General features: G+C 31.8%; 1 protein-coding gene across 7 annotated transcripts in view; it reads left to right on the top strand.

Annotated features, from left to right (window-relative positions):
* LOC127152307 (transcription factor 4) overlaps positions 1-14,472 on the top strand; it is a 180,909-nt gene that overhangs the window by 39,420 nt on the left and 127,017 nt on the right. For all 7 annotated transcript variants that reach the window (XM_051092895.1, XM_051092896.1, XM_051092894.1 and 4 more), the window contains 2 exons: positions 7,092-7,144; positions 10,334-10,430. In XM_051092895.1, coding sequence (XP_050948852.1) covers positions 7,092-7,144; positions 10,334-10,430 — 150 coding nt within the window. The remainder of the gene's footprint in view (positions 1-7,091; positions 7,145-10,333; positions 10,431-14,472) is intronic.

Raw genomic sequence — 14,472 nt, forward strand, 5'->3', positions numbered from 1 at the left:
ATACTGTATGTGTGCAGATGTGTGTATATCCTCATCTCGTCTCTTCATTCCTCTCCTTGTTTGCGTCTCTCCAGATGTGAGCAGCCGCTCTGGTCTGGTTTTGGGGGAGGTGCATTCGGGAATGCTGGAATCTGGGTTTAGTGTAGGAAGTGCTGGGAATAATGTCATTCCCAGAGAGACAGAGTGTGAAGCACACCTGCTAATAACCGTCAGGAGCTCTTTAAATCCACACACCTCAGATGCCGCACACTCAACGTGAAGCACTAAAGCACCGGATTACACGTGTTACAGTGGTTTTACCAGGGTTAAAGCGTGTTGTGAGGGACTGTGACGCTGATACAATCACTGGAACTCATGAGCGGCTGCTGTATGAAGTCTTGAGGATCAATGTATTTTTAATGTTGCTATTTCATGAATGAAGTTTTTATTTATATTTCAATTAGGATCAACTTTATTTTAGGCATTTCTCCTAAAATTCTCTCCTGAGAACTAAAACAGACTCAAATGAGTCACTGGTTGTCATCCAGTAACAGTCTAGAGCTGTAAAATAAATGTGAGCAGCTCAGATTGTTGGAAAGCCACTTTGCACATTGGATGTGAAAATTCTGTTCATCTAGCCACCTATCCATCCATGATTCTGTCCATCTATCCATCCATTCATTGTTCCACCCATCCATCATTCTGTCCATCCATCCATTCATCCGTCCATCCATCCATCCATCATTCTGTCCATCCATTCTTTTGTCTGTCTATCCATTCATTGTTCTCTCCATCCATCATTCTGTCTGTCTATCCATTCATTGTTCTGTCCATCCATCCATTGTTCCATCTTTCATCTATCCATCTTTCTCTCCATCCATCATTCTGTCTGTCTATCCATTCATTGTTCTGTCCATCCATCCATTGTTCCATCTTTCATCTATCCATCTTTCTCTCCATCCATCATTCTGTCTGTCTATCCATTCATTGTTCCACCCATCCATCATTCTGTCCATCCATCTATCCATCCATCATTCTGTCTGTCTATCTATTCCTTGTTCTGTCCATCCATCCATCCATCTATCCATCCTTCTGTCTTTCTATCCATTCAATGTTCTGTCCATCTATCCATTGTTCCATCTTTCATCTATCCATCTTTCTATCCATCCGTCATTCTCTCTGTCTATCTATTCCTTGTTCTGTTCATCCATCCATCCATCCATCCATCCATCCATCCAACCATCCATCCGTCCTTCTGTCTGTCTATCCATTCATTGTTCTGTCCTTCCATCCATCCATCCATCCATCCATCCGTCCTTCTGTCTGTCTATCTATTCCTTGTTCTGTCCATCCATCCATCTATCCATCCATCCATCCATCCATCCATCTATCCGTCCTTCTGTCTTTCTATCCATTCATTGTTCTGTCCATCCATCCATTGTTCCATCTTTCATCTATCCATCTTTCCATCCATCCGTCATTCTCTCTGTCTATCTATTCCTTGTTCTGTCCATCCTTCCATCCATCCATCCGTCCGTCCGTCCGTCCGTCCATCCGTCCATCCGTCCGTCCGTCCATCCGTCCATCCGTCCTTCTGTCTGTCTGTCCATTCATTGTTCTGTCCATCCATCCATTCAATGTTCTATCTTTCATCTATCCATCCATCTTTGTTCATCCATCCATCGTTCTATCTATCATCCATCCATCCATCCATCCATCCGTCCATCCGTCCTTCTGTCTGTCTATCCATTCATTGTTCTGTCCATCTATCCATTGTTCCATCTTTAATCCATCCATCCGTCATTCTGTCTGTCTATCCATGCATTGTTCTGTCCATCCATCCATTCAATGTTCTATCTTTCATCTATCCTTCCATCTTTGTTCATCCATCCATCGTTCTATCTATCATCCATCCATCCATCCATCCATCCATCCATCGTTCTACCTATCATTCCTCCATCCATCATTGTTCTATCTATCAGCCATCCATCTTTGTTTATCCGTCCATCCAACGTTCTGTCCATCCATCCATCCATCCACCCACCCATCCTTTCCACCCATCCTTCCATCATTTTATCATCCATCATCCATCCATCTATTGTTCTGTCTGTCATTCATCTGTCCATCTATTTATCATTCTATCCATCCATTCTGTCTATTGTTCTATCATTCTGTTCTGTCATTCTACCATTATTTGTAATGTCCTGTTGTTCTGTCTATCATTCTGTGTCATTCTATGATTCTATATGTTGTTCTATATATTGAGTGTTTCTGTCTGATATTGCGGAACATAAAACACATTGCGTCTTCAGCAGAAACCATGTGAATGGACTTCAGTGTGTGTGTGTGTGTGTGTGTGTGACAGCTCTGTCATTAAGCTCATGAGGGCTGTGCTGGTCCTGGATCAGAGCAGGGGGTTATGGGTTGCCTGATAGACTGACATGTTGGAGTCCAGCTGACAGCAGAGGTCTGGGTTAATGACCCACCGTCACTGTGTGTGTGTGTGTGTGCGCGCTGCAGGTAACAAGACAGATGAACACAAATACAATAACAGAGAATAAATAATACTTACATTTTATCTTTAAGTACAGCTCTTTCTAATATTTCTAAATGTTTTCTTCTTTCCGCTGGTCTAGTTTCCTCTGCTCTGTCTCTTACGCTGGAGTTTAAGGCCAGAGAGAGCGACAGATGAAAGGAGGGATGAGAGAGAGAAAGAGACGGGCTCTGTTTGTGTCTCACTGCACACGTAACACTATTAATATGAGTCTGTTTTGTGTCAGGAGCTTTAATTTCATCTGTGAAAGACACACACACACTCATCTGTCACTGTAACTTCATTAGACGCTGACGAGGGGCCGGAGAGACACACACACACACACACACACACACACACACACTCTCTCTCTCTCTCTCTCTGTCTTCAAACAATATTAGATATGAAACAATATTTAACCTTCAAGTAAATATTTCTAATAAAACAATACCGCATCGTGTTCCAAACATGAGGCCGCTGTGATGTCAATATTTACTCTTTGTCAGTAGGATTTTAAATAATTAATTGATTAGAAGGCCAGAGTTAGTGGCTAGTCTAGTTTGTTAGGAGTAGTTATTTTACAGCTGGTTATTTAAGTCTTTAAAAACAAATACTGCTGTGTTTTCTTAAAAGATGATGCTTCATCATCACCTTCCTCTCTTTTTATAACATTTTGTTTAGTTATAAATTATTGACTATTTTAGAAAAAAATAAGTACAGTGTTAAATGTACAGTCATTTATAAAAAATAAATTAATATTTTAACTCAGCAAAGATGCATTAAATTAATCAAAAGTGACAGTAAAAATATTTATAAAAAAAAAAAAAAAAAAATTATATTTCTAATAAATGCTGTTCTTTTTTCAGTTTATCAAATTATCCTGAAAAATAATAAAATAAATATTGGGCAGCACAACTGCAAATCAGCATATTAGAATGATTTCTGAAGGATCATGTGACGCTGAAGACTGAAGTAATGATGCTAAAAATTCAGGTTTGATCACAGAAATAAATTACATTTTTACACAGATTCACATAGAAAACATCTATTTTAAATGATAATATTATTTCACAATTTTACTGTATTTTTGATCAACAAATGCAGCCTTTTTGAATTTTTAATCTAATTTATAAAAATGTTATTACTTTCTCGCCTAACTTCTGGAGCTCTGTGTATTTGTGTTTAAGGACTAATGTGCTCTCTGACTGACAGCTGTCAGTCAAATCTGATTGAAAACACAAATGCAGAATCTTTAATCTTCAGTCACGTCTCAAACAGCACCAGCTCCAGTAGACCGGACTTTGATTTTAGCGTCGCACAGCAATGAAATGCTTGTGGTCTGGTGAAATCTGGTTCTGAGTGATTTTGGACTCTATGCTGGTTCTGTGTCTCTATCCAAACAGACACACAGACTGTGCACCGTTTTCACTGTAATCTAAACTAGCTAAGCTAGGTTATCTGTCATGCTAATGAGGCACATTAAACTGAAATTGCCTAGAAGACATGTTACTGCTTAGAGGTTTCTTTTCTCAGTTGCCTTTTATTGGAGTATCATTTTAGTGTTTTTCTTTCAATTCTTTAGGATTTTGGACGTCTGAATACAGACTTAGGGATTTTGGCAAATCTGAGCACAATTTGAGATATCAAGGGAGCAAAATTGTCTAGGGACAATTTTCACTCCTAAAATTAATAATAAATATATCACACATTTTTTAGAAGGAAACAGCAAGAAACATTGAATTGAATGTAAAGTTTTAAAGTAGAAAAACAAAATGTACTCAAAAATTTTTTGTTTTAATTACAACTGAGAAAAAAACATCTATCTATATATATATAATCTCTCTCTCTCTCTCTCTCTCTCTCTCTCTCTAACACACACAGATCTTTTCATATTTCTCTTTTTCATCACTCCTCCCCCAATCCATCCGTCTTCACCAAGATGGAGCTGCAATTTCTGTGTGTGTGTGTGTGTGTGTGTGTAATATGGGTCTATTGGTCTGTTCTGGCTTTAGGCAGCGAGACCCCAGGTGCTAGGAGAGGTTTGAGAGGTGAAAGGTGTGTGTGTGTGTGGGGAATGTGTGGGCAGTAGCTGATAAGGAGGGAGATTCAGAGTAATAAATTACAGTGAGAGTTACAGAGAGTCTGATAAATAATGGATGTGTGTGTGTGTGTGTGTGTGACTGCTCAAATAAATTCATTATGTCTCACCTGAACTGGCTTTAGAGAAAAACCCTTCTAGAAACCCTCAGATCCAGTGACCATGACAGGAAATTATGTCAGATGTGTCCTCTGGACAGGAACATGTGCCGCTCATAATTCACCACAAAATCAACAAAAAGACTGAATTATCATTTTGTTTTCATTTAACTTTCTTTTTTTCTTTTTTCTTTTTTTTACCTGAAAATTCTCATTGTAATGCTATATATAATAAATGGGTTATTAATAATAAATAATAAACATAATAGTAGTAATAATTATAATAATATAAATATGTTGTTAAATTAGCAAAAAAGACTAATTCAGTTATATATCTATATTTATGTATCTGTATGTATCTATCTGTACTTATAAATCAGCATAAATAAATATACATATTAATAATAATAATAGCAATAATAATTTCTGGACAATAATTAAGAATTCAATGGAATATATATAACTTTCAGTCATCTTTCAAGAAACTTCAGTCAAATTTTATTATATATATATATATATATATATATATATAATCATAGTTTATAATAACTCATTTCATTTTAATAATAATAATAATAAATTTCTGAACCATTAAGAATTCAAATGATTTTTTTTACAATAATTTTTTACAAGAACTATATATATGTAAATGCGGCCCTTTTGCATTTGTTAACTAATTGTTCATAATTTTGTAACTTTCAGTCAACTTTCAGGAAAATTCAGTCAAATTATATATATGATCATAATTTATTAATAATAGTAATAATAATTTATGAACAATAATTAAGAATTCAGTGGCTTTGTCCAAAGAAATATATATATAAATGCAGACTTTTAGCATTTTTATTCTAATTTTTCATGAAAATGTTGTAACTTTCAGGGAAAATTCAGTCAAGTTATATATATAATCATAATGTAATAATAATAATAATAATAATAATAATAATGATAATAATAATAATAATTTCTGAACAATAAGTAAGAATTTAAAAGATTTTTTAAAAGAAATATATATAAATGCAGCCTTTTTTGCATTTTTAATCTAATTCTTAATAAAAAAATTACTTTGTCAACTTTAACTTTCAGATTTATATATATATATATATATATATATATATATATATATATATATATATATATATAATAATAATAATAATAATAATAATAATAATCATCATCATAATAATAATAATAACAATAATTTCAGAACAATAATTAAAGAATTCAGTGGATTTTTATAAGAATTTAATGGATATGTATATAAATGCAGCCTTCTGCATTTTATTGTAATTTTTCATACAAAAAAAAATATAAATAATAGTAATAAAATAAAATGTATATATAGAATGAATTAGGAGTGGATTCATGTGAATTTATTTATTTTTTATTAATTTATTGGGTGGGTGTTTGTGTGTTATTTGGGTGAATTATTTCTTTAATTTGTTGTGATTTTAGAAGTTCCTAAGCTAGTATATAATAAACAAGCCTGAGGGAATTAAATGTATGAATTAAGTGTAGATGTAAAATAATGTCAAAATGAAACGAATCTTAATGCTTCTTAAAATAAGCTATTATTTACTTGAGCAATTTCTTTATTTTTCTGTTGTTTTTTGCGTTGAAATGTGACCTGGATGTGACCTCGGCCCTGAGATGAGTTCGGGATGAACTCTTTTCATCTGCTGTCGAGTGTCATTAAAGAGCCGTGAGTCCGTACCTGCATTCGGATGCTTTTTAGTCTTTGTGTTGGCCGTCGGCCCACGTCAGTCGTCGATGACAGATCTGCGGCTTTCACCCGCTTCATCGCAGCTTATTTTAAAGCTGTTTGTTTCTCTTTAAGTCACGAAGGCCCCTGCGAACGGAGGCTCCTTTTATCAGCTGTTGACTTTACGATAAATGAACGACTCAACAAAGAGCGCGCGTCTTTCATGCGCCGGCGTTACGAGGGCCACTTTGAAGTGAAGTTTTCAGAGCGTGTTTTGATTGAGCTCTCACTGTGAGTGGGAGAGAATTTGTGGAAGCGCACAGAGAGGTTTTTTCGGGATTTTCGCAGTGGGCGACTCAATAAAGAGCCCGAGACAATGTAAAGACAGAAGCCGCATGTGCGTCGTTAATTACCGCCATTATAAAGTGTATAATGTCGTATTGTTTCTCCGTCATTAGGATTAGACCTGTGCGAACGTAAACATTTGTGTCACACACGACCTTCATTACTGCGGGATTGTGGGAAATATCTACAGTGTGACATGAAGACAATGAATGGCAGCTCTTCTGATTTAATTAGGACACTCAGTCTTTCATTTCACTGCAGATTTGAACAGGATTTATGAATAAATAGATGACTGAAATGAGTTTGTGAATGTGATTTCTGCTCTTCTCTCTGTAGATCTGGAAGACAGAGCGAGTTCGTCTTGGGGAAATGGAGTTCGTGCTACAAAGGTGAGTTTTTGCTTTTGGTTTCAGTGTTAAGGTTCGAACCCTAGTGGGCCGTCTTGCTGTAGGCTCCCTACTTAGGCAGCTGACTTCTATGGAAGCGTTCTAATTTAAAATGAACTAATTGGACTAAATTGATGTCAATAGAGGTTGACGTTAATGTGTTTCTGAACTAATGATGCATTAACTCTCATTAGTATATAAATACCTGCATATTATTATATTATATTATATTATAATTTATGTATGGTTATTTATTTTAAAATTTATATTTTTATTTAGATGTAGATTTATTTTATATTTATCGCTTATATTCCTCATTTGTATGTCGCTTTAGAAAAAAGCTAAATGAATAAATATAAATTTATTGTGTTTATATTAAAATAATATAATTTTTATTTCTTTTATTTTTCATTTTATTATTTTTATATTTATTTTAATTTAAATGTATTATATTTTTTGTTAATTTATCATTTCTTATTTTTCATTTATAGATTGCTTTAAATAAAATGTTGATAAATAAATTAAATTTATTGTGTCATTTAAATTTCATAATTATCTTAAAATGTGTATATGTATATTCTGAGTGTATATTCATTTTTTTAGATATAATGTAATATAATTTATGTAAGATTATTTATTTTATCATTTATACATTTATTTATATTTAGTATATATTTATCACTTGTATTCCTCATTTATGTCACTTTAGAAGCTAAATGAATTAATTTAAATATAAATTGTGTAATTTTAAATTGATATTTATTTATATATATTTATTTATATTTCTTCTTTGACATTAGACATATCAATATTTATTTTACTTTTAGATAATATAATAATATTAATTTGATATAATATATTTTAGATTATATAAAATGATTTTATCATTTATATATTTATTTTTATTTATTTATAGATTTATCGTTTGTATTTCTCATTTAAAGAAATAAATAAAAAGGTAAATAAATTAATTTTAATGTAAATTGTGTCATTTTAAATTATAATATTTATCCTATTAAAACATACATGTATATGCATGTTTTAAATTAGAGCCAATTCTGATTTTAGATTTTTCTTTGTAAATTACACTTTATTTCTTGTTCATACCATTAGACATATCAATATTTATTTTGCTTTACTTTGATAGTTAGTCATTTTTTTCAATATTTATTTATTTTACTGACATACTGATATTATATTATATTATATTATATTTAATATTTTGCCAAACTAATGATGCATGAACTTTAATTGCATAAAAATATGCATATAGTGCACAAATTAAATGGATTTAATAGTTTTTTACTTACATTATTTGGTAATAAATTAAATTCAAGCATTTTGAACTAGTCGCAGTGCATCGTGGGATTGTTTTGTCTGTGTAGCCTTTGCATTTGCGAATTGCATCTGTTGCATCTTGTTCATTAGAGGCAGTCGCTGCATTACATGTTGCACATTTGCAAGTTAGTTTGACATTATTCCGCTTGGATGTGACGTTGTTGTCTGAGAGGTCAAAGGTCGCTCTGATAGGGTCTTGAGATCTGGAAGCGTCTGCCATCAGCAGATTCGGCGATCAGGTCTGCAGAGGTGAATCAAGGACGTGCTTACGGAGCACTTTCGCACGCCGGACAGACTTTCAGCTCCACGCGTCCGCCGAATGCAAATGAATTCACATCTTCACCCTTATGTAAAACATCCCGTGAACTTTTCATTCGCCGTCTTTGTGAATGAACTTTCCGGAGCTGAGCGTCAGCGCGCTTTATTCCCAGTGACCCGCGATGGGAGTCTGACGCTCCAGGAGGGGAATAAACGCGTTCACACCTGAATGACAGTCAAAGGTTGCAGGTGTCGCGACACGCTTTAGATTTTTAACAGTAATTTACCCTGAAAGCCAAACGTGAGAACGACATTAATTCTGGAGGATGCGGCCTGTGAACCCCTTTGATTTCTGCCTGGTTTATTAATTATTTCTGAGTGAATTTGAATATTCAGTAAGGCAGGACAGGATTTATCCATCATGACTTGACTGGATCACGAAGTAAACCTTACATGCTGATATACAGGCAGGTGGTTGGAGAGAAAGAAGGAAAATTTATTGTATATTTGTGATGTCAGGCGGAAACTAAAGTCATTTCAGTTGTAGAACAAGTTTTTTGGTTTTGCACAATAAGACCAATAATACATATTAACTCTAAATAGGGCCAATTTTGATTATGTATTTTTCCTTTTTAAAATACATTGAGTGCCATTAAGCACCTCAATATTTTAATTTAAATTATTTTATTTTATTTTATATTTTATTTTATCATTTATTTTATCATTTATATATTTATCATTTCTTTATATACTATATATCATTCTATATTTGTAATTTTATTTCTGATTTTTGTCTTACTGAACCATGTATGTGTCTGTATATTAAATGTTTAAAAAACACAAATTTTGATTTTATATTTTTCCTTTTTAAAATATATATGGAGTTTCTCTTTACTGTTTGTGCCATTAAACAATTTAATTTAATTTAATTTAATTTAATTTAATTTTAGTTTTATTTATAATGTATGTATTATCATTTATTTTAGCATTTATATATTTATCATTTCATTGTCTACCATTATATCATTATACATTTTTCATTTTAATGTCTGATAATGTCTGATTTTATGAAATGTGTAAATAGGACAAATATTGATTTTATATTTTTCCTTTTTAATATAAATGGAGTTTCCCTTTATTGTTTATGCCATTAAACACCTTGATATTTTTATTTTAAATGTTGTTTTATTTTATTTTATTTTATTTATAATGTGTGTATTATCATTTATTTTATAATTTATATATTTCTTATATAATATTATTATATTATATAATTTATTATTATTATATAAATTTCTTTAAATATTATTATATATCATTCTATATTTTTCATTTTAATATCTGATTTTTATCTTTACTGAACCATGTGTGTGTCTGTATATTAAATGTGTAAAAAAACACATATTTTGATTTGATATTTTTCCTTTTTAAAAAGCATGGAGTTTCTCTTTATTGTTTGTTCCATAAAGTAATTTAATTTAATTTAACTTAATTTAATTGTTTATAATGTATGTATTATCAGGTATTTTATAATAGTATTTTATTTATATATTGTCATTTATAAATCTATGTATCTGTCATTTTTTCCACCTGCAGAATTATGCTGACGGCTCTCAGTACGGTCACATGGCCAGTCGGGACCTGGGGTCACATGACAGCATCTCTCCGCCGTACGTCAACTCCAGATTAGCAGGTAAGAGCTGAGCATGATGGGAAATGTGATTGTTTGGCTTAATGGTATTTCGTTGGCTTGCATTGTAAGCGATTGTTCTATTGAGACGGCTGTTTTGACGATTCACTCGAACCGGTTCACAGATTCATCTGAATGATTCATTAGGGAGTCGAATTGAATCAGTCCTGCTGGAGTCCAGATTCAGTGATCAGAAACGTCTGGAAAAAGTTCACGTACGGCTGTAGTGTTTGATTTGTGCTGGATTGTGTGTTTCCGTCACACATTTCTGAGTGTGTGTGTGCAGTGCTGATGCTCATTTACCCATAATGCTGTGCTGTGCCGCTGGCCGTCTCTGTCTCATCCAGTGAGCAAATGGTCAGTGATTCAGATAATCGGCCTCAGACTAATTAAGCTTGACTTAAAGCATGAAAGCGGTAATATGAGAATGTGGGCCGCTCTCTCTATCTCTCTTTCTCTCTCGTTTTAGACAGACTTTACAGCAAGAACTTAGTAGTATATGATATAATAAAAAAAATAATATTTTTTCGTTATTTTATTGTGTTATAACAGGGATCTTCTTAAATGGAAGAGCATGAAATGGCTCGATCTGTGTAGTTTGTTTTCTATACTGATGCATTTCCTGTCAAAACAGGAATTTGGGATTGGTCTTTTTTAAAATAGCCAGTAGAATTTAGCTGTGAATCACGACTGAATCTGTTGCTAGTCAGTGGGAGGGGCATTTGTGTTCTAGACAGCATTTGATTGGACAAAATTAGCATATCTGAGTCTGAGTGCTTGGTGATGTCATCAGTGTTTTGTTTTTACTTGGAAGAGAGAGACTGAAGTTTTTTTTATGTGTTTTGTGAGCCACACAATCACTAATTATTAATAGATTTAAATCTGGCACAATGAAGCACAGCTTTTCTCTGGAATGTGTGGGCATTACGCATTCGTTTCAGACTCTCGGACAATTGTTTGTTGGTGGCTTTTTGAGGTTGTGGGTTTGTCCTTCCACGTTTCCTTCCCGTGGAGCTCTGAGCAGACGGTGACATAATTTCCTGTGTCTGAAATCTGTCTACAGTGTGAAATCAAGAGGGAATTTTGCATTTATAAGTAAAGAAAAACAAAACAAAAAAAAACATTTGTAGTGATTATTATTAGAAGCTTGCAGTCAGACCTTAAAAAAAAAAAAATGCTTATTTTATATAAGGGAATGTTTTTTGTTTGTTTGTTTTGCATCAAAACAATAAAAGAAAATTACTAAAAGTGCTTTCATTTTTCATTTTTTAAAAATTATTATTATTATTATTATTATTATTATTATTATTATTTGGGTATTGTACCATTTTTGCCACTATTCTAAAGTTTGAAAGTAGTTTTTAATCAAATCATATTAAAATGTAATAATTTTTAGTATGATCACTTTTTTTAAGATTATTTCTAATTATTTGCCACATCATGTATTTAATTAGATATTTGTTTGTACATTTTAATCTCTTAATCAGCTTTTATTTATTTAAAAAGTATTTAATTATTTAATTTTTAAATATTTTTTTTAATTTATTGTTTATATATATATATATATATATATATATATATATTAATGTGTATATATATTTAATATAATTACTTGTTTATATATATATATATATATATATATAGATAGATAGATATAGATATATAAAACACAAGTAATTGTGTTTTTAATGTATTCATTTGTGTTTATATACTGTATATTACTTTATTTGTTGTATGTATTGTGTACAAAATTATTTATTTATTTTATTTTTTATTTTTTTTTAACACATTTATTTTTAATTTCCTCTAAGGCAGTCTGTTCTGGGTTGGTTAGTGAGAGATAATTATATTTGGACATTTTAATCTCTTGACAGCTCTTAATCAGCATTTATTTATTTAATTTATTTATTAATTTAATTTTAAATATTTTTTAACTTATTGTTTATATATATATATATATATATATATATATATATAGCGAAGTAATTGTGTTTTTTATGTATTTATTTGTTTATATACTATATATTTATTTTTTTTGTATAGATTGTGTAAAAAACATGTTTTATTTATTTATTTTTTCTAATTTCCTCTAAGGCAGTCTGTTCTGGGTAGGGTAGAGATTTTTTTTTTTTGACAGCCCTTAATCAGCTTTTATTTATTTAATATTTTATTTCATTTTAATTTTTTTTTTTTTTAAACTTATTGTTAATTTATTTCCATATATATATATTTAAATATTAAGTAACTGTGGTGTTTATGTATTTATTTGTGTTTATATACTGTATATTACTTTATTTGTTGTATGTATTGTGTATAAATATATATATATATATATATATATATATATTTATTTTTAATTTCCTTTAAGGCAGTCTGTTCTGGGTAGGTTAGTGAGAGATAGCAAATGTCAAAGAAAATTCAATTGTCTTTGTACAAATATGAGTTGCTAGTAAGATGCAAATAATGTTTATCACTCACACACTAAAAAAAGCCCATTATAAAAAAACTTTCAGGTGGAAACATTACATTTTAACCAATTCTCATTACAGCAGAGCTTCATTTTCTCAATTTTCGGGCATATAATGAAGCTCCACTTTCACAAACGCTGGTGTTTTTGTCCACGTCTTCATGGCTCATGATCTTCATTGAAAGCGTTGCCAGTGACGTTGTGTGAACTTTACCTGTATGTGATGTGCATGGGTGTTAGTCTCTCCTGAAACACATCCATTCATTTTAAAATGACCTGTGAGTCACGAAACGCTAACAGACGCGCATGCTGAGCGCAGAGCAGAACAAGCCACTGATTTACTGTGTGTGTGTGCATGTGTATGTGTGTGTGTGTGTTAATGGACGTAATCAAAACATTGGCTGAAGTCTGTAATAACAGCGAGGTGTTTAATAAGGACTAATCACAGCGGAATAGCGACTCACTTTTAGGATGTTTGTTGGCGTTGGAGGACCGGGCAGCATGTGTGTGTGTGTGTAAGCGTGTGTGTGCAAGCGTGTGTGTGTGTGTGAGCAGGTGCAGTCCACACCAGCGCGCTGTTCTCCTCCTGTCATGTACCTGCTAAATGAAGCACACAAAAGTTCCAGACTGTAAGCAGGTTTGGTCTCTGCGAGGCCCAGTTAAGAAACGCCGGATTCTTGTTGTCTCCTGCAAGCAGTTTTCCGACACAAATACTTTATTGCTGTTTATTCAGCAAGCATTTTTTCCTGTCGGCCTGCAGTATTTTATGCATATAGAGAAGTTTGTTTGAAAAGTGCTGACCTCTGTGATTGCTCATAATTTATTAGAGGACTTTTTTTGAAATGATGTGGAATATGAAAAAAAAACAAACAAAAAAAACAATGATAGTCACTGTGTTTTGCTTTCTGAGCAACATTGAACCTGGACTTCATTCTAGTGTTTGATAGAAGTCATATATAGCACAGAATTATATGTAAACCTGGACCACAAAACCAGTCTTAAGTAGCACAAGTATATTTATAGCAGTAGCCAAAAATACATTGTTTTTCTTTAATGCCAAAAATCATTAGAATATTAAGTATATATATATATAAGTAAAGATATTCTAGCAATTTCATACTGTAAATATATCAAACCTTAATTTTTGATTAGTAATATGCATTGCTAATTGCAATGTTTATTAATATTTAGATTACAGATTTTCAAATAGTTGCTCATATTTTCTCAATATTTAGATTTTTTTTTTTTTTTTCACTCGCAGATTACAGATTTTCAAATAGTTGTATCTCAGCCAAATATCAACCTATCCTTTGCAATGAAAAGCTTATTTATTCAGCTTTCAGATGATGTATAAATCTCAGTTTCAAAAAATTATGACTGGTTTTGTGATCCCGGGTCACATATATAGTAATTTATATAAACATATGTATATATATATATAATTAAATGTAAGAAGTCTTTTATTTCTTTTGTTAATATTTTAAAGTATTATTAATATGTTTTATTAATTGTTTATAAATAATTTATAAATAATTAATATCAGGATTTTAAAATATTACATTTTACAGCTTTTAAAAA

Source organism: Labeo rohita, chromosome 21 (genome assembly GCF_022985175.1).
Source record: "Labeo rohita strain BAU-BD-2019 chromosome 21, IGBB_LRoh.1.0, whole genome shotgun sequence".
Taxonomy (NCBI): Eukaryota; Metazoa; Chordata; class Actinopteri; order Cypriniformes; family Cyprinidae; genus Labeo; species Labeo rohita.